Source organism: Oncorhynchus clarkii, chromosome 31 (genome assembly GCF_045791955.1).
Source record: "Oncorhynchus clarkii lewisi isolate Uvic-CL-2024 chromosome 31, UVic_Ocla_1.0, whole genome shotgun sequence".
Taxonomy (NCBI): Eukaryota; Metazoa; Chordata; class Actinopteri; order Salmoniformes; family Salmonidae; genus Oncorhynchus; species Oncorhynchus clarkii.
Genome location: NC_092177.1, coordinates 17,484,805 through 17,512,502, shown reverse-complemented (window position 1 = coordinate 17,512,502; position 27,698 = coordinate 17,484,805). Strand labels below are relative to the sequence as shown.

The following is a 27,698-nucleotide window of genomic DNA, read 5'->3' as shown; positions in this document are numbered from 1 at the left end:
GAACCAGTTGCAGAGGGAGATGTTCAGTCCCAGGGTCCTTAGCTTAGTGATGAGCTTTGAGGTCACTATGGTGTTAAACACTGAGCTGTAGTCAATGAATAGCATTCTCACATAGGTGTTCCTTTTGTCCAGGTGTGAAAGGGCAGTGTGGAGTGCAATAGAGATTGCATCATCTGTGGATCTGTTGGTACGGTATGCAAATTGGAGTGAGTCTACGGTTTCTGGGATAATTGTGTTGATGTGAGCCATGACCAGCCATGACAAGCCACTTTCTCATGGTTTCTGGAGGGAAATGCTGTAGGAATGCTCAACCGGTGTCGCTCATCCAGCCGACAGAAACTTTCAACCGGTTTTTCCCATTAAGCAGCGAGTGGAGTCTGAGGCCGAGCCTTCTCTTGTCTCTACTCCTCCCGTTACTGGGTCTGAGAAGCCGAAGCTTCCCACCATTAGCTCTGACAAATTGAAAACTCTAGTCATTGGCGACTCCATTACCCGCAGTATTAGACTTAAAACGAATCATCCAGCAATCATACACTGTTTACCAGGGGGAAGGGCTACCGACGTTAAGGCTAATCTGAAGATGGTGCTGGCTAAAGCTAAAACTGGCGAGTGTAGAGAGTAAGGAGATATTGTTATCCACGTTGGCACCAACGATGTTAGGATGAAACGGTCAGAGGTCACCAAGTGCAACATAGCTTCAGCGTATAAATCAGCTAGAAAGATGTCTCGGCATGGAGTAATTGTCTCTGGCCCCCTCCCAGTTAGGGGGAGTGATGAGCTCTACAGCAGAGTCTCACAACTCAATCGCTGGTTGAAAACTGTTTTCTGCCCCTCCCAAAAGATAGAATTTGTAGATAATTGGCCCTCTTTCTGGGACTCACCCACAACACAAACATCCTAGCTGGAGGGGTGCTCTCATCTTATCAACAAACATAGACAGGGCTCTAACTCCTCTAGCTCCACAATGATGTAGGGTGCAGGCCAGGCAGCAGGCTGTTAGCCAGCCTGCCAGCTTAGTGGATTCTGCCACTAGCACAGTCAGTATAGTCAGCTCAGCTCAGGAGCATCAAAAGTTGTGCTATAAATTCACAGACAACACAAAGATTCCTTGATGCCCTTCCGGACTCCCTCTGCCTACCCAAGGACATCAGAGGACAAACCACCTAACTGAGGAACTCAATTAAACCTTGCGCAATACCCTAGATGCTGTTGCACCCCTAAAAACTAAAAACATTTCTCATAAGAAACTAGCTCCCTGGTATACAGAAAATACCCGAGCTCTGAAGCAAGCTCCCAGAACATTGGAATGGAAATGGCGCCACACCAAACTTGAAGTCTTCCGACTAGCTTGGAAAGTGCAGTATCGAAGAGCCCTTACTGCTGCTCGATCATCCTATTTTTCCAACTTAATTAAGGAAAATAAGAACAATCCTACATTTAGCATAATGACCCAATAAATACTCAATCTAAAAATATATATATATATAAAAAATAAAAAAATAAAAATATATATATATATATATAATATAGTCCCACAACATTTCTATATACTATATTTAAATTGTTTTTAAATAATGTTTAAACTTATATATTGAGAGGTTTCTAGTTTGCTCAGTTAATTTATTCCATTTCTTTATTGCTCTAAATCGAAATGTTCTTTTGTCCATTTCTTTTTTCTGTCTGGATAACGCATAGATGGTGGACAATCTATTCCTAGTATTTACGGAATGTCTGTCTCTTACCAACTGAATACCGTTGTGAATAGAACTTTGCCGTTTTAAATGATGTACAGTGCCTTGCGAAAGTATTCGGCCCCCTTGAACTTTGCGACCTTTTGCCACATTTCAGGCTTCAAACATAAAGATATAAAACTGTATTTTTTGGGGAAGAATCAACAACAAGTGGGACACAATCATGAAGTGGAACGACATTTATTGGATATTTCAAACTTTTTTAACAAATCAAATACTGAAAAATTGGGCGTGCAAAATTATTCAGCCCCTTTACTTTCAGTGCAGCAAACTCTCCCCAGAAGTTCAGTGAGAATCTCTGAATGATCCAATGTTGACCTAAATGACTAATGATGATAAATACAATCCACCTGTGTGTAATCAAGTCTCCGTATAAATGCACCTGCACTGTGATAGTCTCAGAGGTCCGTTAAAAGCGCAGAGAGCATCATGAAGAACAAGGAACACACCAGGCAGGTCCGAGATACTGTTGTGAAGAAGTTTAAAGCCGGATTTGGATACAAAAAGATTTCCCAAGCTTTAAACATCCCAAGGAGCACTGTGCAAGCGATAATATTGAAATGGAAGGAGTATCAGACCACTGCAAATCTACCAAGACCTGGCCGTCCCTCTAAACTTTCAGCTCATACAAGGAGAAGACTGATCAGAGATGCAGCCAAGAGGCCCATGATCACTCTGGATGAACTGCAGAGGTCTACAGCTGAGGTGGGAGACTCTGTCCATAGGACAACAATCAGTCGTATATTGCACAAATCTGGCCTTTATGGAAGAGTGGCAAGAAGAAAGCCATTTCTTAAAGATATCCATAAAAAGTGTCGTTTAAAGTTTGCCACAAGCCACCTGGGAGACACACCAAACATGTGGAAGAAGGTGCTCTGGTCAGATGAAACCAAAATTGAACTTTTTGGCAACAATGCAAAACGTTATGTTTGGCGTAAAAGCAACACAGCTCATCACCCTGAATGCACCATCCCCACTGTCAAACATGGTGGTGGCAGCATCATGGTTTGGGCCTGCTTTTCTTCAGCAGGGACAGGGAAGATGGTTAAAATTGATGGGAAGATGGATGGAGCCAAATACAGGACCATTCTGGAAGAAAACCTGATGGAGTCTGCAAAAGACCTGAGACTGGGACGGAGATTTGTCTTCCAACAAGACAATGATCCAAAACATAAAGCAAAATCTACAATGGAATGGTTAAAAAATAAACATATCCAGGTGTTAGAATGGCCAAGTCAAAGTCCAGACCTGAATCCAATCGAGAATCTGTGGAAAGAACTGAAAACTGCTGTTCACAAATGCTCTCCATCCAACCTCACTGAGCTCGAGCTGTTTTGCAAGGAGAAATGGGAAAAAATGTCAGTCTCTCGATGTGCAAAACTGATAGAGACATACCCCAAGCGACTTACAGCTGTAATCACAGCAAAAGGTGGCGCTACAAAGTATTAACTTAAGGGGGCTGAATAATTTTGCACGCCCAATTTTTCAGTTTTTGATTTGTTAAAAAAGTTTGAAATATCCAATAAATGTCGTTCCACTTCATGATTGTATTTTTTTGGGAAGAATCAACAACAAGTGGGTTGTTGTTGATTCTTCCCAAAAAAATACAGTTTTATATCTTTATGGTTGAAGCCTGAAATGTGGCAAAAGGTCGCAAAGTTCAAGGGGGCCGAATACTTTCGCAAGGCACTGTATATTATAAAATAAGATAAGCATGTTTTTTTCAATTATCTTGTCGATTGATGACCAACCAAGAACACTGCGCATGACTGCAACAGAAGAACCATATCTCCGCCTTAAAACAATCCTTGCTGCTTTATTCTGTGCATTCTGCAGCCTCCTAACTTCACTAGATGATGCATTTCCCTAGACCACCGAACAATAGTTCACTTGACTCTCAACCAATGCCTGTGTTATTTGCTGAAGGATTTTCCCTGGTAAATATTTAGCTATCCTTCTGATTATGCATGCTGTTTTAATATTTTTTTTTACATAGATTAGTTATTTGAGATGACCCTGATAAGCAGTTGTCTAGCTGCACTCCCAGTAGTTTTGTTTCTGCCACTTCTTCAATTTGTACTCCTCCCATACTTAATTGTACCCCATGCTGTTTTGGCCTTTTCCTAGTTGAACAGACCAACATAACTTTGGTTTTCTTGGTGTTTAAAGCAAGTTTGTTTTGGCAAACCCATTTCCTGATAATCTCCAAATCTCCTTGCAAAGCTTGCTGTACCTGTTGAACCGATTGTCTTGCTGCATAAATTGTAGTATCATCTGCAAATATAGTAGCTTGAGTTTCAACCAAGGCATAGGGAAGGTCGTTGGTGTTTATTAAGTAGAGAAGTGGCCCAAGGCAGCTGCCCTGCAGTATTCTACAGTTTAACACATGAGGGGAAGAAAATGAACCATTGATATAGGTGGACTGTTTCCTGTCAGTTAGATATGACTGTACCCAATTCAATGCTACCTCCTTAAAACCATAATGCATTAATTTTGTCAAAATTATTTAATGATCCACTAAATCAAATGCTGCACTGAAATCTAAAAATAGTACACCCACAAACCTGCCATTATCCATAGCATTGAGCCACTGGTCAGTCATGTCAACCAATGCAGTGGTAGTGGAATGGTTTTTGCGATAAGCATGCTGATTGGCTGTAATCAGGTCATTCTTTTCCATATACTCCCATATTTGTCTACTCACAATACCCTCCAATATCTTACTGAGTGAAGGGAGTAGACTAATTGGTCGACTATTGGCAGGAGTAATGGGTTCTTGCTGTCTTTCGGAATAGGACACAGTTTCGCATGCTTCCATACATTTGCAAACATCCCCTTTTCCGGTGACCAATTAAATATATATTTCAGTGGAGCTGCAATCTGGGAAGCAGCACAGCGAAGTAAAACATTGTCCATAAGACCATAACCTGTAGATTTACCATCAGGTAATGACTTCAATAGGTTTAACACCTCCTCCACTGTAGATGTACCATCAGGTAATGACTTCAACAGGGTCAACACCTCCTCTACTGACACCGTTTGTTTGTAGACTAAAAGAGCAGATCTTATTGCTCATAATATGATCATCAATCCATTGGACAATAGCTTGTTTGGAAGAATTTATGTCTACATTGTTGCTTAGTAATTTAATTTTCTGTGTAAAAAAATCTGCAAAATGATTGTCAATATCAACTGGTTTTGTTATCATTCTCCCGTCAAACTCCACACTAGATGGGCATGATGAGATAGATGTACCAAGTAAGCCCTTAACTGTGTTCCATACCTTTTTACAATCATTTTTACAATCAATAAAAGCATTGTTGTAAAATAACTTTTTTTTCCTTCGATTCAATTTAACTGCATAATTACGTAATGTTCCATAATTCTGTTCATCAATTTCTAATTTTGACTTGGCTGCTAAGACTTTTGCCATATTTCTTTGAGAAAAGGCTTCACCCAGTTCATCATCAATCCATGGAGATGGACGGGCACCAACTGTTCTCTTTCTTATGGGGTATGATGGTCCATTACCTCAGTGAGCAAATCAATAAAATATTCTGTAGTGTGATTTAAATCATCCTCTAGATAAATCAGATCCCAGGGTACAGCAGCTAAATCATTTAGAAATAACTCATGATTAAATGTTTTAAAATTTATTTTGACCACAATCCTCGGGGGTTTCTTTGGAACCTTGGTGTTCATGGTTATGGTCACAATATTATGGTCTGTCCAGCCCACTGGCATTGATCTGGCTTTTAAGCATTGCAATGGTATGTTACAGAAAATCAGATCAATGCATGTGTCTGAACGATGACCCAACTTAATTGAAGATCTAGTAGTATCATTAACCATTTGTTTCAAACCACAGTTCTTAGCATTTCTCATCAATTTTGTTCTATTCGAATTATTGTGATCCTTCCAATTTATGTTAAAATCCCCCAAGATAAAAACATCTCTGTTGGTATCTGTGGCCTGGTCAAACCCAGTACATAAGTCATCCAGATAGGACACCTTAGAGCTAGGAGGTCTATACACACATCCTACCAATATGGGTGCCTGGTGAGGTAGATGTACTTGCGCCCATAGTGCCTCTATTTGACCTACATTAAGGTCATCCCTCCTCTTAAAAGGTATATGATTCTGAATATACAGTGCAACACCCCCACCATTCCTGTTCCTGTCCCTTCTCAGTAGACTATATCCTTGAATGTTCATTTGCTCATCATTTACAGATGCATCTAAATGCGTTTCGGTCAAAGCCAAAATATGAATATTATTTATGTTGACCAAGTTAAAAACCTCATGTATTTTGTTAGGAAGGCTACATACATTAACCTGAGCTATATGCAGCCCTTTCCTTATCAAGTGGAGATCAATATAGCATGTATTTCTTATAGTTGAAGTTGTCATGATACACTACAACACACAAACTCAGTTTTAAACATTACATTAAAATAACCAGGGAGTTACTCTAGAGTCCTGATACAGTTGCCCGTTGATATAAAGTTTATCCATCACCATGGAGACTCGTTGATTCAGGCAACGCTTTTCCTTCATGATGGGATATAGTTTTTTTCTCCTTTCATTGATCTCGGTGGGGAAGTGATCATTCATTCCAAAATCAGTGTTTCTGAGTTCTCTCCCCCTGCTCTTCGTCATTTCCTTTTGGTTAACTTTATCAAAACATGTAATAATAGCCCGTGGCCTATTTCCAGAGGCCTTACCTATTCTATGGACTCTGGAGAAAGTGGCATTGCGCAAACATCGGTGGCCAGTTTTAGTTGAGTTGACACCGGTATCCCTGAGAATATTAGATTGTTCCGCATTGATCGACACTGTACATCAAGCAATGATTCTTTAAGTTGTTTGTTCTCCCTTTGCATCACCTCCACCTTGCTATGAATAGAGTCTACAGTACCTTTCAGCGCAGTGTTCTCTTTCCTTAGATCATCAATCTGACATTGGCTGAATTCGAGACTGGCACATAATGCATTGATGTCCTCTCGTAATATATCCAAGATATCAAGTTTGGCAAGCCTTTCATTAGTGGATTTTAACAAGTCAACATCCATATCAGTAAACCTCTCCCCACTCGCCACACATCCTCTTACTAGGGGATGGTTTGGTTCCATCGTTGATACCTATTGGCCAACCTGGTTTTGTTTTGTTTTGTAGATTGGGTTGGTTGTCCTTGACAATGCTTGAATCCTCCGAAACCAGCGACATGTTTTTTTGAGTTCGTAAGTATCTCTCGTCAATGAATCGTTCAAGCTCTTCAATGGATTCTAAACATACATACATTCATGAACTTCTTTGAGGAAAAGATCATGATTATTAGATAGCAAATTACAGACTCCTCTTTAAATCTGCGTATTCCTTCAAAGCTCAGTTGTCCTGAGTCTGCACAACTCTGCCAGGACCTAGAATCAAGAGAGACACTCAAGTGTTTTAGTACTGTATCTCTTGACTCAATGATGAAAATAATCATGGCCTCAAGATGCATCCTGGACTCTATTCCAACTAAACTACTGAAAGAGCTGCTTCCTGTGCTTGGCCCTCCTATGTTGAACATAATAAACGGCTCTCTATCCACCGGATGTGTACCAAACTCACTAAAAGTGGCAGTAATAAAGCCTCTCTTGGAAAAGCCAAACCTTGACCCAGAAAATATTTAAAAACTATCGGCCTATATCGAATCTTCCATTCCTCTCAAAGATTTTAGAAAAGGCTGTTGCGCAGCAACTCACTGCCTTCCTCAAGACAAAAAATGTATACGAAATGCTTCAGTCTGGTTTTAGACCCTATCATAGCAGAGACTGCACTTGTGAAGGTGGTAAATGACCTTTTAATGGCATCAGACCGAGGCTCTGCATCTGTCCTCGTGCTCCTAGACCTTAGTGCTGCTTTTGATACCATCGATCACCACATTCTTTTGGAGAGATTGGAAACCCAAATTGGTCTACACGGACAAGTTCTGGCCTGGTTTAGATCTTATCTGTCGGAAAGATATCAGTTTGTCTCTGTGAATGGTTTGTCCTCAAATGGTTTGTCCTCAAATCAACTGTAAATTTCGGTGTTCCTCAAGGTTCCGTTTTAGGACCACTATTGTTTTCACTATATATTTTACCTCTTGGGGATGTCATTCGAAAACATAATGTTAACTTTCACTGCTATGAGGATGACACACAGCTGTACATTTCAATGAAACATGGTGAAGCCCCAAAATTGCCCTCGCTAGAAGCCTGTGTTTCAGACAAAAGGAAGTGGATGGCTGCAAACTTTCTATTTTTAAACTCGGACAAAACACAGATGCTTGTTCTAGGTCCCAAGAAACAAAGAGATCTTCTGTTGAATCTGACAATTAATCGTAATGGTTGTACAGTCGTCTCAAATAAAACTGTGAAGGACCTCGGCGTTACTCTGGACCCTGATGTTTTTCCTATAGAGCTCTATTTTTATGGAATGGTCTGCCTACCCATGTGAGAGACGCAAACTCGGTCTCAACCTTTAAGTCTTTACTGAAGACTCATCTCTTCAGTGGGTCATATGATTGAGTGTAGTCTGGTCCAGGAGTGTGAAGGTGAACGAAAAGGCTCTGGAGCAACGAACCGCCCTTGCTGTCTCTGCCTGGCCGGTTCCCCTCTTTCCACTGGGATTCTCTGCCTCTAACCCTATTACAGGGGCTGAGTCACTGGCTTACTGGTGCTCTTTTTTGCCGTCCCTAGGAGGGGTGCCTCACTTGAGTGGGTTGAGTCACTGATGTGATCTTCCTGTCTGGGTTGGCACCCCCCCTTGGGTTGTGCCGTGGCGGAGATCTTTGTGGGCTATACTCGACCTTGTCTCAGGATGGTAAGTTGGTGGTTGAAGATATCCCTCTAGTGGTGTGGGGGCTGTGCTTTGGCAAAGTGGGTGGGGTTATAGCCTTCCTGTTTGGCCCTGTCCGGGGGTATCATCGGATGGGGCCACAGTGTCTCCTGACCCCTCCTGTCTCAGCCTCCAGTATTTATGCTGCAGTAGTTTATGTGTCGGGGGGCTAGGGTCAGTTTGTTATATCTGGAGTACTTCTCCTGTCTTATCCGGTGTCCTGTGTGAATTTAAGTATGCTCTCTCTAATTCTCTCTTTCTTTCTCTCTCTCGGAGGACCTGAGCCCTAGGACCATGCCTCAGGACTTCCTGGCATGATGACTCCTTGCTGTCCCCAGTCCACCTGGCCGTGCTGCTGCTCCAGTTTCAACTGTTCTGCCTGCTGTTCACCGGACATGCTACCTGTCCCAGACCTATTATTTGACCATGCTGGTCAACTAATGAACATTTGAACATCTTGGCCATGTTCTGTTATAATCTCCACCCGGCACAGCCAGAAGAGGACTGGCCACCCCTCATAGCCTGGTTCCTCTCTAGGTTTCTTCCTAGGTTTTGGCCTTTCTAGGGAGTTTTTCCTAGCCAACGTGCTTCAACACCTGCATTGCTTGCTGTTTGGGGTTTTAGACTGGGTTTCTGTACAGCACTTTGAGATATCAGCTGATGTACGAAGGGCTATATAAATACTTTTGATTTGGATTTGTTGCGCTACCGAGTTCCAAACTGCCTCTGGAAGCAGCATCAGCACAATAACTGTTCATCGGGAGCTTCACAAAATGGGTTTCCATTGCTGAGCAGCCGCACACAAGACTAAGCTATGCTCAAAGCCAAGCGTCAGTTGGAGCTGTGTAAAGCTCGCTGCCATTGGACTCTGGAGCAGTGGAAACATGATCACTGGAGTGTTGAATCACACTTCACCATCTGGAAGTCCAACGGACAAATCTCGGTTTGGCGGATGCTCGAAGAACGCTACCGTACCAAATGCATAGTACCAACTGTAATGTTTGGTGGAGAAGGAATAATGGTGTGGGGCTGTTTTTCATGGTTCGGGCTGAGCCCCTTAGTTCCAGTGGTGAGAATTCCTAACGCTACAGCATACAATGACATTCCAGACGATTCTGTGCTTCCAACTTTGTGGCAACAGTTTGGGGAAGGCCCTTTCCTGTTTCAGTATGACAATGCCACCGTGCACAAAGCGAGGTCCATACAGAAATGGTTTGTCGTGATCGGTGTGTGGAAGAACTTGACTGGCCTGCACAGAGCCCTGACCTCAACTCCATTGAACACTTTTGGGATGAATGGGAACGTCGACAGCGAGCCAGGTTTAATCGGCCAACATCAGTGCCTGACCTCATTAATGCTCTTGTGGCTGAATGGAAGCAAGTCCCCACAGTAATGTTCCAACATCTAGTGGAAAGCCTTTCCATAAGAGTGGAGGCTGTTCTAGCAGGAAAAGGGGACCAACTCCATATGATTATGGAATGAGATGTTTGAGGAGCAGGTGTCCACATACATTTGGTTATGTAGTGTATATCTGTGAGTCACGATGCAGTAGTTAGGTTACAGATTGATTCTTCAGGGCTCTCAGTCAAGGCTGTAATACATGTACATCCCAAATTACACCATATTCCCTATATAGTGCAATACTTTAGACCAGAGCTGTATGGTCCCTTGACAAAAAGGGTGACATTTTGGACGTAGACATGATTAGATGTATAGGTTTAAAATCAGAAACTTTCCTGACTGAAAGCTCAATGATAACCCAGACGACCGAGCTTGTATATACTTCTAGTATATTCCACTAAAAGCGGGCTACATTTAGACTGTTATCTCATTTGACATTTCCAACAAGCAATTGTACATGACACAATTTTACTTACTAAGTGCACAACATATCTAATAATACACTTCATAGTACATTTAGTCATTTGTTTCTTTTATTTTTTGTTTATTTAAAAAAGAATTGTACATTTTCAATGTTATATATAACAGTTAACAAAATGGCCTTTATACAACTTTAACTCTCAAAATATTCTATTTTTTTATGTTCTGGTATGAACACCATCCAAAAATAGTTTAGATTTATGAACAATAAAATACAATCTTTCATTTTAAAAAGACACTTTGGGGGGGAAGACAAAAGAGAAATGGGTAGCTTGTGTTTGTTCTCTGAAATACAGAAGGTTGGTTGTCCCCAAGCTGTGCTAGTCCAGAAAAAGGTGACCGACGAACGGGGAGCAGAGATTTTGGTTGACCACACAGTTCTTCCAGGGGAGAATCAATGGGGAGACTGTGACACTTGGGGTGCTTCCAAAATGGCACCCTATTCCGTATATAGTGCACTAGAGTGCCGAGGAGAAGGCAGGGAGAGAGAGAGTGGAGACAGCAGGCCAGGCTCCAGTCCCTCAACATGGACCCCAACAGCTAGCGTCCTCTCAGTGACTGCACCAATGTTTTACTGAACCAAGTCCACACGTTACTGAACATAACCTACATGAAGTGTGCTATTGCTTTGAGAACAGCTCCCATGCTGGGACAGTTGATCCATGGAGGGCATCTTAGATCAGTATGTGATTTGACATGGTATTATTGTCCTGCAGGCCCATGCAGCACAAAATACCCACAGCACTCCAACACCTAGAAGACTTGAGGTAGATCAGATTTCTCATGTGAGCCACAACGCCTATGTAGTTAGTACACAGTGTGTTTCTTACATCAAATGTATATATTTAGGCCCAACATAAATAGGCTAATGTTAAACCTTCTGATCAGTCGGCAGATATCCTTATTGCTCTAAACTGTAATGTGAGCACAGTTGTCCTACAGCTGTATTGTCAATAGTCATTACCAGTATTATTAGTAATTACACTACATGTAAAATTGCTGTAATAAGAGTTCCATTATTACATGCCTCACATGAAAAATCCTTCCTGTCCTATAATGACTAATCAGAACTGCACTAAGACCTGATTCAAAAGGTGTGTGTGTGTGTGTGTGTGTGTGTGTGTGTGTGTGTGTGTGTCATAGAGAAATATAGAGAACTAGTGCCCAAAAGCCAGTTTGAGCATGGGCAGCGCCATTAAGGACTTTCACCATTTTTAAGTAGTCAACTGGGTGGGACTTCCTATGGGTTAAGGAAGGATCCCATGAAGGGACAAGCCAAATAATTACACTTGTGAGCAAAACCATGGCTTTATACCTGTTCAAACAACACATTCTAGAGGACAGTATGCGCCCTTTCAGTTTGTTTACCAACTCATAGAAGTAGTAGAATAAGAAAATGGGCTACTTCAAAATGGAGATGGCCTCAATGGCACTGCCCATGCTCTCACAGACGGCATAAAGAGACAGATACAATGATGCGATGTCTATCTAAGTCTATGGTGTGTGTGTGTGTGAATTAATCAATGTCTGTGGACAAACTGAATTAGCCATATGGTCATCAATGGCATCAGTCACTATTGGAGTGGATTACATCCAGAGTCTCTTAACTTATCTCCACATTGGTCTGGCTCTGGCCCTACCCTCCTCCTCCCTCCTGAATTATAACCCCTGACCCTTCCATCTCCATGTGTGAGTGCTGTTGAGGTACAATGTCACAACACATAGATAGGGAGGGATCTCAGCCCTCTGTCGTCTCCTCTATTGCCTCCTTCTTTCAACTTTACCTCCTATGGGGTGTTGTTGGACCATGTGTAAGTCATGTCTTATTAAGGAGAGTACCCTGTTCCTGTCCATGTCTTGTTAAGGAGAGTACCCTGTTCCTGTCCATGTCTTGTTAAGGAGAGTACCCTGTTCCTGTCCATGTCTTGTTAAGGAGAGTACCCTGTTCCTGTCCATGTCTTGTGAAGGAGAGTACCCTGTTCCTGTCCATGTCTTGTGAAGGAGAGTACCCTGTTCCTGTCCATGTCTTGTGAAGGAGAGTACCCTGTTCCTGTCCATGTCTTGTGAAGGAGAGTACCCTGTTCCTGTCCATGTCTTGTGAAGGAGAGTACCCTGTTCCTGTCCATGTCTTGTGAAGGAGAGTACCCTGTTCCTGTACATATCTTTGTGTTTCTGAGCAGGGACCCCTGCAGGCCACTTCTTCATTATCTACCATGGTCGTTGTTGAGGCGGACAGCAGGGAGCTGCAGCTCCTTCTCCTCAATCAACTCCAGAGCTGTCTCCAACTGCTGGATCAGCACCCGCTTCTTAAACCTGGGAGGAGAGGAAAGAGAGAGAGATAGGGGGGAAAAGGGATGGAAAGAAAAAAGAACAGATGAAAAATGGAAGGAAACAGAGGCCATGAGGTTTGCAACTGCATTGCAGTGGAGGTGTTATACGACCGGATGCAACGACTGCTTTGACGAAGCAGAATAATGACTGCAATGTACTTATGGCCAACAATTTATGTCTGCAGTGTACAGTGTACTGACAGCACTAAACCTGGGGAGGAATCGCAGTTAGAGCTCTAAATGGGTAACAGCAGTGAAGTAAGTAGCTTACTATGCTTTCAAATTAAGAATTACTATGCTTTCTAATCAAGAACAGTGTCCTTATCTTAAGTTGCATTTTTTATTGCATTTCTTAACTAGCATTTTGTATTTCCAAATATCATACAGACCGATGTAACCACCCTTGCTGAAAATTTAGTTACACTGTGTTGTTTTCATTGATCTCAGTCTGTACTGTGGGTAGTCTGGTGTAAACAGACAGATGGTGGGTCAGTACTGTGGGTAGTCTGGTGTAAACAGACAGATGGTGGGTCAGTACTGTGGGTAGTCTGGTGTAAACAGACAGATGGTGGGTCAGTCTGTACTGTGGGTAGTCTGGTGTAAACAGACAGATGGTGTGTCAGTCTGTACTGTGGGTAGTCTGGTATAAACAGACAGATGGTGTGTCAGTCTGTACTTTGGGTAGTCTGGTGTAAACAGACAGACGGTGTGTCAGTCTGTACTGTGGGTAATCTGGTGTAGACAGACAGATGGTGGGTCAGTCTGTACTGTGGGTAGTCTGGTGTAAACAGACAGATGGTGTGTCAGTCTGTACTGTGGGTAGTCTGGTGTAAACAGACAGATGGTGGGTCAGTCTGTACTGTGGGTAGTCTGGTGTAAACAGACAGACGGTGTGTCAGTCTGTACTGTGGGTAATCTGGTGTAGACAGACAGATGGTGGGTCAGTCTGTACTGTGGGTAGTCTGGTGTAAACAGACAGATGGTGTGTCAGTCTGTACTGTGGGTAGTCTGGTATAAACAGACAGATGGTGTGTCAGTCTGTACTTTGGGTAGTCTGGTGTAGACAGACAGATGGTGGGTCAGTCTGTACTGTGGGTAGTCTGGTGTAAACAGACAGACGGTGTGTCAGTCTGTACTGTGGGTAGTCTGGTGTAGACAGACAGATGGTGGGTCAGTCTGTACTGTGGGTAGTCTGGTGTAAACAGACAGATGGTGTGTCAGTCTGTACTGTGGGTAGTTTGGTATAAACAGACAGATGGTGTGTCAGTCTGTACTTTGGGTAGTCTGGTGTAGACAGACAGATGGTGGGTCAGTCTGTACTGTGGGTAGTCTGGTGTAAACAGACAGACGGTGTGTCAGTCTGTACTGTGGGTAGTCTGGGTTAGACAGACAGATGGTGGGTCAGTCTGTACTGTGGGTAGTCTGGTGTAAACAGACAGACGGTGTGTCAGTCTGTACTGTGGGTAATCTGGTGTAAACAGACAGACGGTGTGACAGTCTGTACTGTGGGTAGTCTGGTGTACAGACAGATGGTGGGTCAGTCTGTACAGTGGGTAGTCTGGTGTACAGACAGATGGTGGGTCAGTCTGTACAGTGGGTAGTCTGGTGTAAACAGACAGATGGTGTGTCAGTCTGTACTGTGGGTAGTCTGGTATAAACAGACAGATGGTGTGTCAGTCTGTACTTTGGGTAGTCTGGTGTAGACAGACAGATGGTGTGTCAGTCTGTACTTTGGGTAGCCTGGTGTAAACAGACAGATGGTGTGTCAGTCTGTACTGTGGGTAGTCTGGTGTAGACATACAGATGGTGTGTCAGTCTGTACTTTGGGTAGTCTGGTGTAAACAGACAGATGGTGTGTCAGTCTGTACTGTGGGTAGTCTGGTGTAAACAGACAGATGGTGTGTCAGTCTGTACTGTGGGTAATCTGGTGTAAACAGACAGATGGTGGGTCAGTCTGTACTGTGGGTAGTCTGGTGTAGATAGACAGACGGTGGGTCAGTCTGTACTGTGGGTAGTCTGGTGTAAACAGACAGATGGTGTGTCAGTCTGTACAGTGGGTAGTCTGGTGTAAACAGACAGATGGTGGGTCAGTCTGTACTGTGGGTAGTCTGGTGTAAACAGACAGACGTTGTGTCAGTCTGTACTGTGGGTAGTCTGGTGTAAACAGACAGACGGTGTGTCAGTCTGTACTGTGGGTAGTCTGGTGTAAACAGACAGATGGTGTGTCAGTCTGTACTGTGGGTAGTCTGGTGTAGACAGACAGATGGTGGGTCAGTCTGTACTGTGGGTAGTCTGGTGTGAACAGACAGACAGACAGACAGACAGACAGACAGACAGACAGTGGGTCTCACCTGGCAGCCTCCTTGATCGCGTGATGGATGAAGTACCTCTGGACCATCACAGACCCCTTCACCTCCTCCAGCAGCCTGAATATGGTCTCATAGTCTGGGAACAAGGACAGGCACAGTCAGGGGTCAGTGTAGGTGGTCCAGCAGATGGAAGATAAGGGACTTTTCTAGTTTTGTCCAGAGCCCTACACTATAAAGGGAATAGGGTGCCGTTTGGGACACGACTCAGCACTTTTCTAAGTAGTATGTGTATCACGACTCAGTACTTTTCTAAGTAGTATGTGTATCACGACTCAGTACTTTTCTAAGTAGTATGTGTATCACGACTCAGTACTCTTCTAATTAGTATGTGTATCACTACTCAGTACTCTTCTAAGTGTGATCTGGACAGAAATGCACTGCACACGACAGCGTTGGGACAGTAGTATGTATATCACTACTCACTGCGGCCAGGTTTGCGGACCTCCTTGATGACCCGTGTGCGCAGCTCAGCATTGCTGCCATCTAGTGGGGCTATGGTGACAGCCTCAAGCTCAGCTTGGTCTGCTCCATTTTCATCTCCCTCCAGCTCTCCCTCCTGGTCCCCCTCACAGCTTTGCTGCTGTCTCTCTGAGGGGGGCCGCTCATCCAGGCCACCCTCCCCTAACCTGTCCTCCTCCACGCCACTGTCCTCCCCACTGTCCCCCGCACACATCCCAGGCCTCTCACTCTCTCTCTCCTCCAGGATGAGTGCATTTGTGCCCCCTCCCACACCGTCCACCACCACTCCAGGCCAGCCGTCCCCTGATTCAGGCCCCACACCCCCCTCCCCGTTATTCTCTGTGCCCAGCATGCTGTTCCCCTCTGCTCCTGTGGGGGGCAGAAGAGCACATTTCATGACATTATCAAGATGATGAACACCCACACCTGGGAAACTGTTTTAAATGAAGATCCATTTAATATTGAGGTTAAAGTTTTATGTCTGCATGTCATTTTCTGACCACTAACTAACACTTTCAGTAGAATGAGATCCGCCATTTCCATACTGTATGTGTCCAGTTCTATTACACTCATATAGCAATCAATACAAACTGAAATCCATGAGCATACTACATATCATTAAAAACATTATTTAAACAAAAACAAATGTTTAAGTGTCAGTCAGGATGGAAGGGAATTTCTCTGGGAGAGAAGAGGAAGTGTTGATGGTCTTGGAGGGATCCAGTCAGTCGGCGTCAGACAGACAGTTAGGTCCGAAGCCTCAGCAACTCACCCCTACCTTTGTGCAGTGGGATGGGCTTGATGCCAGGCTGGCCCTGGACCCCGTTCCCATTGGACCCCTTCCCCACTACATGGTTGGTGATGATTGGTGGAGTCTGGGGCCGACGCAGTAAAGGGGACATGCTCCGCCTTCTCTTCAGAGCAGCCCCCGAGTTGGGGTCCCCAGTAACGCCTCTCTTCTTGCTTTGGGGACCCGTTACAAACTCATCTGCCTCATCAATCATCATCCCCTGGGATCAAGAACAAAGAAACCAAGGGGTTGTAGGCAAAAGACTTGCAAACAATCATTATGATGTCATACTATTATTACTGTTGTTTTTGCTGATCTCTGCCGTGTGTGTGTGTATGTTTGTACCTTCTTGTCCTGTTTGAATGGGTTGCCAAAGGTGTGCAGGCGTTTGGGTTGGTCAGGGTCGATCTCTCTCAGAGGAGACGGCATCATCTTTAGATACTCCTGATAGTTGCCCATCTGAACCATGGGTATACTGTGAAGGTAGTCTAACAACCAGCACATAGTCAATGTCAAAACAAATTAATTTAATTTCAATCAGCATAAAAGCCCACTGTTGTATTCATTAAATACATTCTTAGGATGGCTAGTATCAACAGTTCATGTGACATTTTTCCACTTCTTACATAATCTGTTCATACTGTAGTCAATAGACTGACAAGAATAATCTAACTGATGATTCATTCTTTAGATTCTAAGCCTTTGGGGAAGGGGGCACTAAGCTGACATGTGGAATTTTACTATGGATCATTTAGCTGTTTGATTTTGAATTTTAGGACCTCTTTAGGTATAAATAATAATATAAAACAATGTTTTGATAAAATATAGATGTTCGCCTTTACTACTATAGCCCATAGAAACACATTGAATAACACATTCATTAATTTCAAAAAGACAGTCACAAAATAAATCATAAGAAACAAGGTTTTGGAGTGTCTGTCCTAAATCTAGGAGATACTGTATGTATATTTTTTTTATCAGGAGATATATATATTTTTACACATATTTAAGCCCTTTTTTTGGGTTGGAACAAAACTACCTTCATACTTCCCTTTCTTTTTTAAAAACGGTACCGGTTCATTTCAGACAAGTGTGGGGGTCGTAGAGCAAAAACGGAGGACACCATCATGTTCATGAGAATCTCCCCTTTCCACAATGGGGTTTGTAGTCCAAATGGTTGGGACGCTACCTAACAGAAGGTGGCACATCGTCGGTACCGACAAGTCTCCTGACACTTGGTGGGGGCTGTAGAGTAAAAGTTTGTAGGTCAAACCATTCGGACACTACAGACGATTACACAAAAAAAACAGGAAGTCTCATGGTCTGACAAACACTGCTCTAGCTCTGTCACCTTCCACCACAGATGCAGAAGTGCGACACTGGCGGGCAGATGTAGTGGATTGAGAAGCATCCAATGCAAAAAACTGATATCTCTCGCTTAAACTGATGGATTTTGATGGGGATTTTTTTGTTATGTAATTTAGATTGACGCACCAGTGCATCAACCGACTCTAGGGGGTTAAGCAGCTTTCAAGCCTGCCTACCTTCATCTTGTCCTCTGATAAGTTTCTGAGTAGTCCTCAGAAGGTTGGAGCGCATCCGTGTCAGCTGATCCAGAAGGTTCCTCCTTGGGATGTCATAGGCGTTTCGATACGCCTGAGGCTTTAGATCCTGAAGAGATCGGAAGTAATGAGATACAGAAACCCTGTCTGCCACTTCAATCTAGGAACATTGTCTGCGTCCCAAATGGAACCCTATTCACTGGGCTCTGGTCAAAAGTTGTGCACTATATATGGCATAGGGTGCCATTTGGGATACAGTTATCCTCTCAGGCATCTCAGCGTGTCACCCTGCCAGTTCTGTACCTTGTTGAGCAGTGCAATCTGAAAGCCGGCAAACTCCTTGAAGTTGATGTCTGCAAGGCGGAGGGACATCTCTCCAGTGATACCCTGCAGCAGCTGCTTGAAGTCTTTGCGGTGGGCCAGGGACAGGGTGTTGGAGTGGTTCTTCACCTTTATCCCAGTCTCTTGGGGAGCTTTCTTCCCTACAGACACGATCAGGCGATCCGACTCCATCTTTGCCTGCAGACAGAGAAAGAGACAAAGACAGGTTCTTTATTCACTAATTCACACCAGCTGGGTGTGCTCCTAAAGTGTATTCAGACCTACGTAAGTGACCCTTGTAAGTTAAACACGTATCACGTTGTACAAACGTTGAAATCTATAGATATATACTAAGTCTGGTAGTGCGTCCCAAATGGCATCCTATTCCCTATATAGTGTACTACTTTGGGCCCTGGTCAAAGTAGTGCACTACATAGAAATAGGGTGCCATTTGGGATGCTACCCAGGTGAAGGGAAGCCCCACCTGCTGGCTAAGCTTCTTTAGGTAGGAGATGACACTGTAGCTGAGGCCACAGTCCATGTTGTCGGAGATGAGGTTGGGCGCTCCCATCATTCGCAGTGCCTTCTTCAATGGCTGTATGGAAACACAGAGAGAGCCCATAGAGAAAGTGCATCACCATCAAACAAACATGAAATACATAAAGCACATATGGATACAAATATATATTTACATATATATGACATTGACCAAGAACAGTACATTACCAAGAGAAAGTAAGGAGGCATGGTCTTCAGGTAGATCTCAAAGGCCTGTCGCCACTTTAGGTTTGGCTTCAGTTTGTGCACTTTAAACAGGTCATCTGTGAAGACAGCAGGGTTGGGGGTTGGGAAGAGGAAAAAGACCTGAGACAAGCATAATCATCCAAGAACACCCAGAGATGGGCAATCAGAAAGTATCTTGTTACAAAATACCCTTAAGACCAATGTATCAAAATAATCTACACAAAACTGGGTATTTTTTATTTATTTAATTGAAATACAGACATTTGCATGTAGCAGCCTTAAATAAGTCATAAAACAACCCGTGACCTTCGGCTTACACGAACAGTACCAATAGCCGAGTTCATATATTGTTAGTCTTCAGAGCTTTGTGGCCCCTATTACTCAACATACACTGCATTGGTGTCAGAAATGAGATTCCATACCATATCATGAGTATCACGTAATCAGAGGTGCAGATGGAGGCATAAAGGGGTTTGATATAAAGTTGAGGTACAGGACTCACTTCCCAAATGACAGAGAGTGTAGTGATAGTATGGCAATATCAAAAAACAAGAGTTCACTTCCACCTTTGGGACCATATTCACGGCATTATCCTCACTCCTCCTCCACCAACACCTCTCAGGGCAACACAATAGTGACCTAACATTTCTTAAACAAATGCAGCAAATTTAGGGTAATATGGGGTATCAAAATTCTGAAGCATTATAATATATTTTGAAAATACAAAATACCATTCTCCGAAGTATGTTCTTACAAATACATTGTGATTTTGGTCAGGTACTCAGGCCTTCCAAATACACGGGGACTTTAGTCAAGTACTCAGGCCTTCCAAATACATGGTAATTTTGGTCAGGTACTCAGGCCTTCCAAATACATGGGGATTTTGCTCAGGTACTCAGGCCTTCCAAATACATGGTGATTTTGGTCAGGAATTCAGGCCTTCCAAATACATGGTAATTCTGGTCAGGTACTCAGGCCTTCCATATACATGGTGATTTTGCTCAGGTACTCAGGCCTTCCAAATACATGGGGATTTTAGTTCGGTTCTCAGGCCTTCCAAATACATGGGGATTTTAGTCAGGAATTCAGGCCTTCCAAATACATGGTAATTCTGGTCAGGTACTCAGGCCTTCCATATACATGGTGATTTTGGTCAGGTACTCAGGCCTTCCAAATATATGGTGATTTTAGTCAGGTACTCAGGCCTTCCAAATACATGGTGATTTTAGTCAGGTATTCAGGCCTTCCAAATACATGGGGATTTAAGTTAGGTTCTCAGGCCGTTCAAATACATGGGTATTTTAGTAAGGTACTTCCAAAAACATGGTGATTTTGGTCAGGTACTCAGGCCTTCCAAATACATGGGGATTTTGGTAAGGTACTTCCAAAAACATGGTGATTTTGGTCAGGTACTCAGGCCTTCCAAATACATGGGGATTTTGGTCAGGTACTCAGGCCTTCCAAATACATGGGGATTTTAGTCAGGTACTCAGGCCTTCCAAATACATGGTAATTCTGGTCAGGTACTCAGGCCTTCCATATACATGGTGATTTTGGTCAGGTACTCAGGCCTTCCAAATATATGGTGATTTTAGTCAGGTACTCAGGCCTTCCAAATACATGGGGAGTTGGGTCAGGTACTCAGGCCTTCCATATACATGGTGATTTTGGTCAGGTACTCAGGCCTTCCAAATATATGGTGATTTTAGTCAGGTACTCAGGCCTTCCAAATACATGGGGAGTTGGGTCAGGTACTCAGGCCTTCCAAATACATGGTGATTTTAGTCAGGTATTCAGGCCTTCCAAATACATGGGGATTTTAGTTCGGTTCTCAGGCCTTCCAAATACACAGGGATTTTGGTCAGGTCTCAGGCCTTCCAAATACATGGGGATTTTAGTCAGGTAATCAGGCCTTCCAAATACATGGTGATTTTGGTCAGGTACTCAGGCCTTCTAATACATGGGGATTTTGGTCAGGTACTCAGGCCTTCCAAATACATGGTGATTTTAGTCAGGTACGCAGGCCTTCCAAATCCATGGTGATTTTGGTCAGGTACTCAGACCTTCTAATACATGGTGATTTTAGTCAGAACCTTAGGCCTTCCAAATACATGGGGATTTTGGCCAGGTACTCAGGACTTCCAAATACATGGTGATTTTAGTCAGAACCTCAGGCCTTCCAAATACATGGGGATTTTAGCCAGGTACTCAGGCCTTCCAAATACATGGGGATTTTAGTTAGGTTCTCAGGCCTTCCAAATACATGGGGATTTTAGTCAGGTACTCAGGCCTTCCAAATACATGGGGATTTTAGTCAAGTACTCAGGCCTTCCAAATACATGGGGATTTTGGTCAGGTACTCAGGCCTTCCAAATACATGGTGATTTTAGTCAGGTACTCAGGAATTCCAAATACATGAGGATTTTAGTTCGGTTCTCAGGCCTTCCAAATACGTGGGGATTTTATTTAGGTACTCAGGCCTTCCAAATACATGGGGATTTTATTTAGGTACTCAGGCCTTCCAAATACATGGTGATTTTAGTCAGAACCTCAGGCCTTCCAAATACATGGGGATTTTAGTCAGGTACTCAGGCCTTCCAAATACATGGATGATTTTAGTCAGGTACTCAGGCCTCCAAACACAAATGACAAAATACTCAAAAGTAATTTAAGTACCTATTTCAAATATGTGTAACAGAAACACCCCACAAATGTCGCTAATGTATGACTGTTACAGCTTCAGCATAGAAGACATCCACAATCTCACTTACCAAGGAGTGGCAAAACAACTGGGTAGTTGTAAGGCATGACGAAGAGGTTGACACAGGAGAGAGTGGTGCTGGCCTTCAGGTAGCCAAAGGGCTGGGCTAGGTCACTGTGCTTTCCACTACTGTTCACAAAGACCTGCAGGGAAAGAGACAGATAGAGAGAGAATTGGGGGAGACAGCAAGAGAGTGAGAGAGAGACAGACAGAGAGACAGGGAGAGGGGAGGGGAGACAGCAAGAGGGGAGAAACAGGAAGAAAGAGAGACAGAGAGACAGGGGGGGCAGTGAGGAGGGTAGAGAAAGAGAGAGAGACAGAGAGAAAATGAGAAAGAGAGAAAGAGAGAGAGAGAAAGAGAGGGCATGAGAGAGAGAGGGGGTGGCGAGCGAGAGACAGAGAAACAGAGAGAGAAAGAGAGCTTGAGAGAGAGCGAGAGAGAGAGAGAGAGAGAGAGAGAGAGAGAGAGAGGGGGAGCGAGAGAGAGAGGAACAGAGAAGGAAAAAGAGAGAGACAGAGAGAGAGAGCAAGTGAGAGAGAGAAATAGAGAGAGGGCTCAGCACAAACAACATCCCACAGCATAACTAGAAATACAAACACCACAACTCCTTGAGGTTGTGTGTGGGAGCATTTCTCCTACCTGCCAGCACATGTGTGGGGACTTCCTCTCCAAGATATACTGGGTGAGTGGCGAGGGCTCCAGTTCGTACTTGTCAAAGGGCAGCTTGTCAATCACCATGGGCTCACAGTCCACACAGGTGAAACGCACCATGGGGTGGGCAGAGCGAGGAGGCTATTGGTGGGCAAAGGGAGAGAATGACAGAGAACATTTAGAGCATTTCATACAATGTTGTCCTTGTTGAGGAGAAATAAACATCCTGAAACTATACCAATGCCATGCCGACACCACAGGAACTACTGTGTGTGTGGGTGGGTGGGGGGTGGGGGGGGAGGGGGGGGTTGAAAAGGGGAGTAGAGACAGAACATTAAACAGTAGGATGGAGCTGGCAGACTCTAGTCAGTCAGCATCCACCCTGACCCTCTGTCCTTGGCACTGCCCCAGTAACACTACAGATTGTCAATATACAGAGGGAAAGAAAAACAGAGAGAGAGTCCTAGGCAAACTTCACCCCCAGTTTTTGGCAATAAAGACACAGTGAGAAGCAATCATTCACAGGATGCCAAGGGCCAGGACTACAGGTCTCAGAGGCCAGGACTACAGGTCCCAGAGACCAGGACAATGTCAGGTCTCAGAGGCCAGGACTACAGGTCCCAGAGGGCCATGACTACAGGTCCCAGAAGGCAGGACAACTATAGGTCCCAGAGGGCCAGGACAACTATAGGTCCCAGAGGGCCAGGACAACTATAGGTCCCAGAGGGCCAGGACAACTACAGGTCCCAAAAGGCAGGACAACTATAGGTCCCAAAAGGCAGGACAACTATAGGTCCCAGAGGGCCAGGACAACTATAGGTCCCAGAGGGCCAGGACAACTATAGGTCCCAGAGGGCCAGGACAACTATAGGTCCCAGAGGGCCAGGACAACTATAAGTCCCAGAGGGACAGGACAACTACAGGTCCCAGAGGACCAGGACAATGTCAGGTCTCAGAGGCCAGGACTACAGGTCCCAGAGGGCCATGACTACAGGTCCCAGAAGGCAGGACAACTATAGGTCCCAGAGGGCCAGGACAACTATAGGTCCCAGAGGGCCAGGACAACTATAGGTCCCAGAGGGCCAGGACAACTATAGGTCCCAGAGGGCCAGGACAACTATAGGTCCCAGAGGGCCAGGACAACTATAGGTCCCAAAGGGCCAGGACAACTATAGGTCCCAGAGGGCCAGGACAACTATAGGTCCCAGAGGGCCAGGACAACTACAGGTCCCAGAGGCCAGGACAACTACAGGTTCCAGAGGGACAGGACAACTACAGGTCCCAGAGGCCAGGACAACTACAGGTCCCAGAGGGACAGGACAACTACAGGTCCCAGAGGCCAGGACAACTACAGGTCCCAGAGGTCAGGACAACTAAAGGTTCCAGAGGGCCAGGACAACTACAGATCCCAGAGGCCAGGACAACTACAGGTCCCAGGGTGCAACAGTGCAGAGCCACATTTAACACCAAGTACTGGATTTAAGAGGAGCATAATGCTTAACTCTCATCCTCTTTCACATGACCCATTAACTGACTGCTTAATAATCACACAAACAATATCTTAGTATTTTAAAATGGAGGGACTAATGATCTTGCGTTAGTGTTACTGCATCAGTAACTGTGGGGTTAATGGTATCCTCTCACCAGAGCGGGGGAGTTCTGGTCCGGCCAGAAGGACTCGGGGATGGGCCAGTGGCCTACAGGCACCCCTGTCTTGGGGTTGGGTCGTACGTAGATGAGCTTGTGGCAGCTGTGCCAGGGCTGTGGGCTGAAGGACAACACGGGCCGGCTCGGGTCAACCATACCATCTGTAGAACCAAACAACAACAACATGCGGTGTCCATTTCTTAACCGAACACAAACAGAAGAACAGCCACAGGTCCGAAGCAGCTGTTCGGAACACATCAGTCAAGCGCTGTCAGAGAGAGTCACCTTGAGACCATCAGAGGACACTTCATCAGTGACACACATAGTCATACACAAGAAGTTAGAGCGCATTCCTGTTAGCACATACCTTCGCCTACCAGAGGCGGATCTGGCCCTGTCTTTTCAAAGTTAATGACGACACCACTCAGAACCTTCTGGACCAGAGAGTCCAGACACTGGTTCAGCATCCTCTGAGTCCGTACACAGTATGACCGACCTGGAGAAAGAAAGAGTAGGAGGGATAAAGAGAAAAGACAGAGGGACGGAGAAGACATGTTATTAAGGGCTATAATGATACCAGTATTGCAATATCTTTTCCATTACAAAAATTAAAACAAGAAGCAGTTATTTTGTCCTCTAAAAACCGCCTGTATGTAAATTATTGTGTGACTCTAGATGACAACATAACGATGTTTGTTTCCAACATTAGGGCTGTTTTCCTAAAGAGGTTAAATCCGCTTCGTGTTTTGTTTCCTTGCCATGATACTAAGGAGTATGGTGATACCGGTATCGTCCCGGCATTAGTGTTATTCTGCATGTACACTCTCAGTCAAAAGTTTGGACACCTAGTCATTCAAGGGTTTTTCTTTATTTTTACTATTTTCTACATTGTAGAATAATAGTGAAGACATCAAAACTATGAGATAACACATATGGAATCATGTAGTAACCAAAAAAGTGCATAACAATTCAAAGTATATTTTATATTTTTCAAATTAGACACCCTTTGCCTTGATGACAGCTTTGCACACTCTTGGCATTCTCTCAACCAGATTCACCTGGAATACTTTTCCAACAGTCTTGAAGGAGTTCCCACATGTGCTGAGCACTTTTTGGCTGCTTTTCATTCACTCTGCGGTCCAACTCATCCCAAACCATCTCAATTGGGTTGAGGTCGGGTGATTGCGGAGGCCAGGTCATCTGATGCAGCACTCCATCACTCTCCTTCTTGGTCAAATAGCCCTTACACAGCCTGGAGGTGTGTTGGGTCATTGTCCTGTTGAAAAACAAATGATAATCCCACTAAGCCCAAACCAGCTGGGATGGTGTATCGCTGCAGAATGCTATGGTAGCCATGCTGGTTAAGTGTGCCTTGAATTCTAAATAAGTCACAGACAGTGTCATCAGCAAAGCACCCCCACGCCATCACACCTCCTCCTCCATGCTTCACGGTGGGAACCACACATGCGGAGATCATCCATTCACCTACTCTTGAGTCTCACAAAGACCAAAAATCTCAAATTTGGACGCATCAGACCAAAGGACAGATTTCCACCGGTCTAATGTCCATTGCTTGTGTTTCTTGGCCCAAGCAAATATCTTCTTCTTATTAGTGTCCTTTAGTAGTGGCATCTTTGCAGCAATTCGACCAGGAAGGCCTGATTCACGCAGTCTCCTCTGAATAGTTGATGTTGAGATGTGTCTCTTTCTTGAACTCTGTGAAGCATATATTTGGGCTGCAATTTATGAGGCTTGTAACTCTAATGAACTTATCCTCTGCAGCAGAGGTAACTCTGTGTCTTATTTTCCTGTAGCAGTCCTCATGAGAGACAGTTTCATCATAGCGGTTGATGGTTTTTGAGACTGCACTTGAAGAAACTTTCAAAGTCTTTACATTTTCCGTATTGACTGACCTTCATGTCTTAAAGTAATGATGGACTGTTGTTTCTCTTTGCTTATTTGAGCTGTTCTTGCCATAATATGGACTTGGTCTTTTACCAAATAGGGCTATCTTCTCTATACCACCCCTACCTTGTCACAACACAACTGACTGGCCGAAACGCATTAAGAATGCGAGAGTGCTTGCTTTTAACAAGCACACCTGTTAATTGAAATACATTCCAGGTGACTACCTCATGAAGCTGGTTGAGAGAATGCCGAGGGTGTGCAAAGCTGTCATCAAGGCAAAGGGTGGTTACTTTGAAGAATCTCAAATATAACATATATTTAGATTTGTTTAACACTTTTTGGTTACTACATGATTCCATGTGTGTTATTTCATAGTTGTGATGTCTTCACTATTATTCTACAATTTGGAAAATAGCAAAAATAAAGAAAAACCCTGGAATGAGTAGGTGTGTCCAAACTTTTGACTAGTACTCTATATCTTCCAGAAAGTAGTTGCAGATTTAATTTCCAGTCTCTAGAAACATTGCAAATGTAAAATGATACATAGCCTGGACCCTGAAGAAGGTACTCTGTGCCCAAATGTTGGTTGACCCATTAAATTGTTGAGAGCATATATAGACTGTGACCTTGTGTCTGTGTTTTTATACATTACACATTTTGACATCACAACAGACACAGTCCCACCCCAGAGACAGTTAGAATGAGTACAATGGGCGTCTCCATTGAAGTCAATGATGCCATAATAGTTGAACTGGAAGACATTTGTCAGTGTACCCATAGGGCAAGAAGTAAAAGCAGGATGTTAACTATTTCTATGGGGGGCATCCTACCTCCAGTGACCTCACACATCTGGGTGATGGCAGACTCGTCGTTGGGGACGCTGCCCAGCTGCTCGCTGTCGGGCGTGGCTGCCCCAGGGAGACGCAGCACCAGGGCGAAGAGCCGCTGGTCCCACCGGAATGGCTCCTTGGTCAGCTCACTGCCTGGCAGTGGAGAGGTCAGGGGCAGGTGAAGCTGGAGACAGGGAGAGAGGAGCACAAAGGAGGGAGAGGGGCGTGGTAGAGGTGGCAACAATTAGCCTAGCAGTTATGAGCATTGGGCCAGTAACAGAAAGGTTGCTGGTTCAAATCCCTGAGCCGACTACAGTAGGCAACAACAAAAAAAATGGACAATGTGCCCTTGAGCAAGGCACTTAACCCTAATTGATCCTGTAAGTCGCTCTGGATAAGAGCGTCTGCTAAATGACTAAAATGTCAAATGTAGAGGTGGGGAAGATGTGAAAATTGGATTAGCATTTAATTTGTCTTGTTATTAGACTCTGGCTGGACATCTTAATTGGGCCCAGATGAGTTGTAGTCTTCTTATACAGTGTAATAACGATTTAGACAATGTGAGTCATCTGAATAACATGCAGCTCATAAAGAATCATATGTCCTGGAATTCTTTGCCTGCTTCAAATGTGGGCTCTCTTTAACAGCCTCACTTACTAGCCAGGACCATAGTAGAACTCTACTGGCTGGAGAGTGAAACTGTTCCTTCTTCATTAGACCTAGCCAGGACCACAGTCCACTGCTTTTAAACCTGGGGCCATATGTATCAAGCTTCTCAGAGTAGAAGTGCTAACTTAGGATTAGTTTTTCCTTAATAAGATCACATGGA

General features: G+C 44.1%; 1 protein-coding gene across 3 annotated transcripts in view; it reads right to left on the bottom strand.

Annotated features, from left to right (window-relative positions):
* Positions 1-10,531: 10,531 nt before the first annotated feature.
* The window catches only part of LOC139391052 (integrator complex subunit 6 like), a 29,703-nt gene continuing 12,536 nt past the window's right edge, over positions 10,532-27,698 (bottom strand). Inside the window, exons 5-19 of one of the 3 annotated variants that reach the window (XR_011629559.1) lie at positions 26,870-27,053; positions 24,499-24,627; positions 24,129-24,292; positions 22,473-22,625; positions 21,843-21,975; positions 19,054-19,148; positions 18,812-18,922; positions 18,310-18,525; positions 17,989-18,115; positions 16,790-16,932; positions 16,433-16,664; positions 15,619-16,023; positions 15,178-15,271; positions 12,642-12,809; positions 10,532-12,608 (exon numbers count right to left, since the gene is read on the bottom strand). Coding sequence is in view for 1 of the 3 variants with exons in the window: in XM_071138535.1 (XP_070994636.1) it covers positions 12,701-12,809; positions 15,178-15,271; positions 15,619-16,023; positions 16,433-16,664; positions 16,790-16,932; positions 17,989-18,115; positions 18,310-18,525; positions 18,812-18,922; positions 19,054-19,148; positions 21,843-21,975; positions 22,473-22,625; positions 24,129-24,292; positions 24,499-24,627; positions 26,870-27,053 (2,295 nt within the window). In the remaining 2 variants the exon portion in view is untranslated. Of the gene's footprint in view, positions 12,810-15,177; positions 15,272-15,618; positions 16,024-16,432; positions 16,665-16,789; positions 16,933-17,988; positions 18,116-18,309; positions 18,526-18,811; positions 18,923-19,053; positions 19,149-21,842; positions 21,976-22,472; positions 22,626-24,128; positions 24,293-24,498; positions 24,628-26,869; positions 27,054-27,698 lie in introns of all 3 variants that reach the window. The other 2 variants (XR_011629560.1, XM_071138535.1) reach the window with 2 other exon arrangements.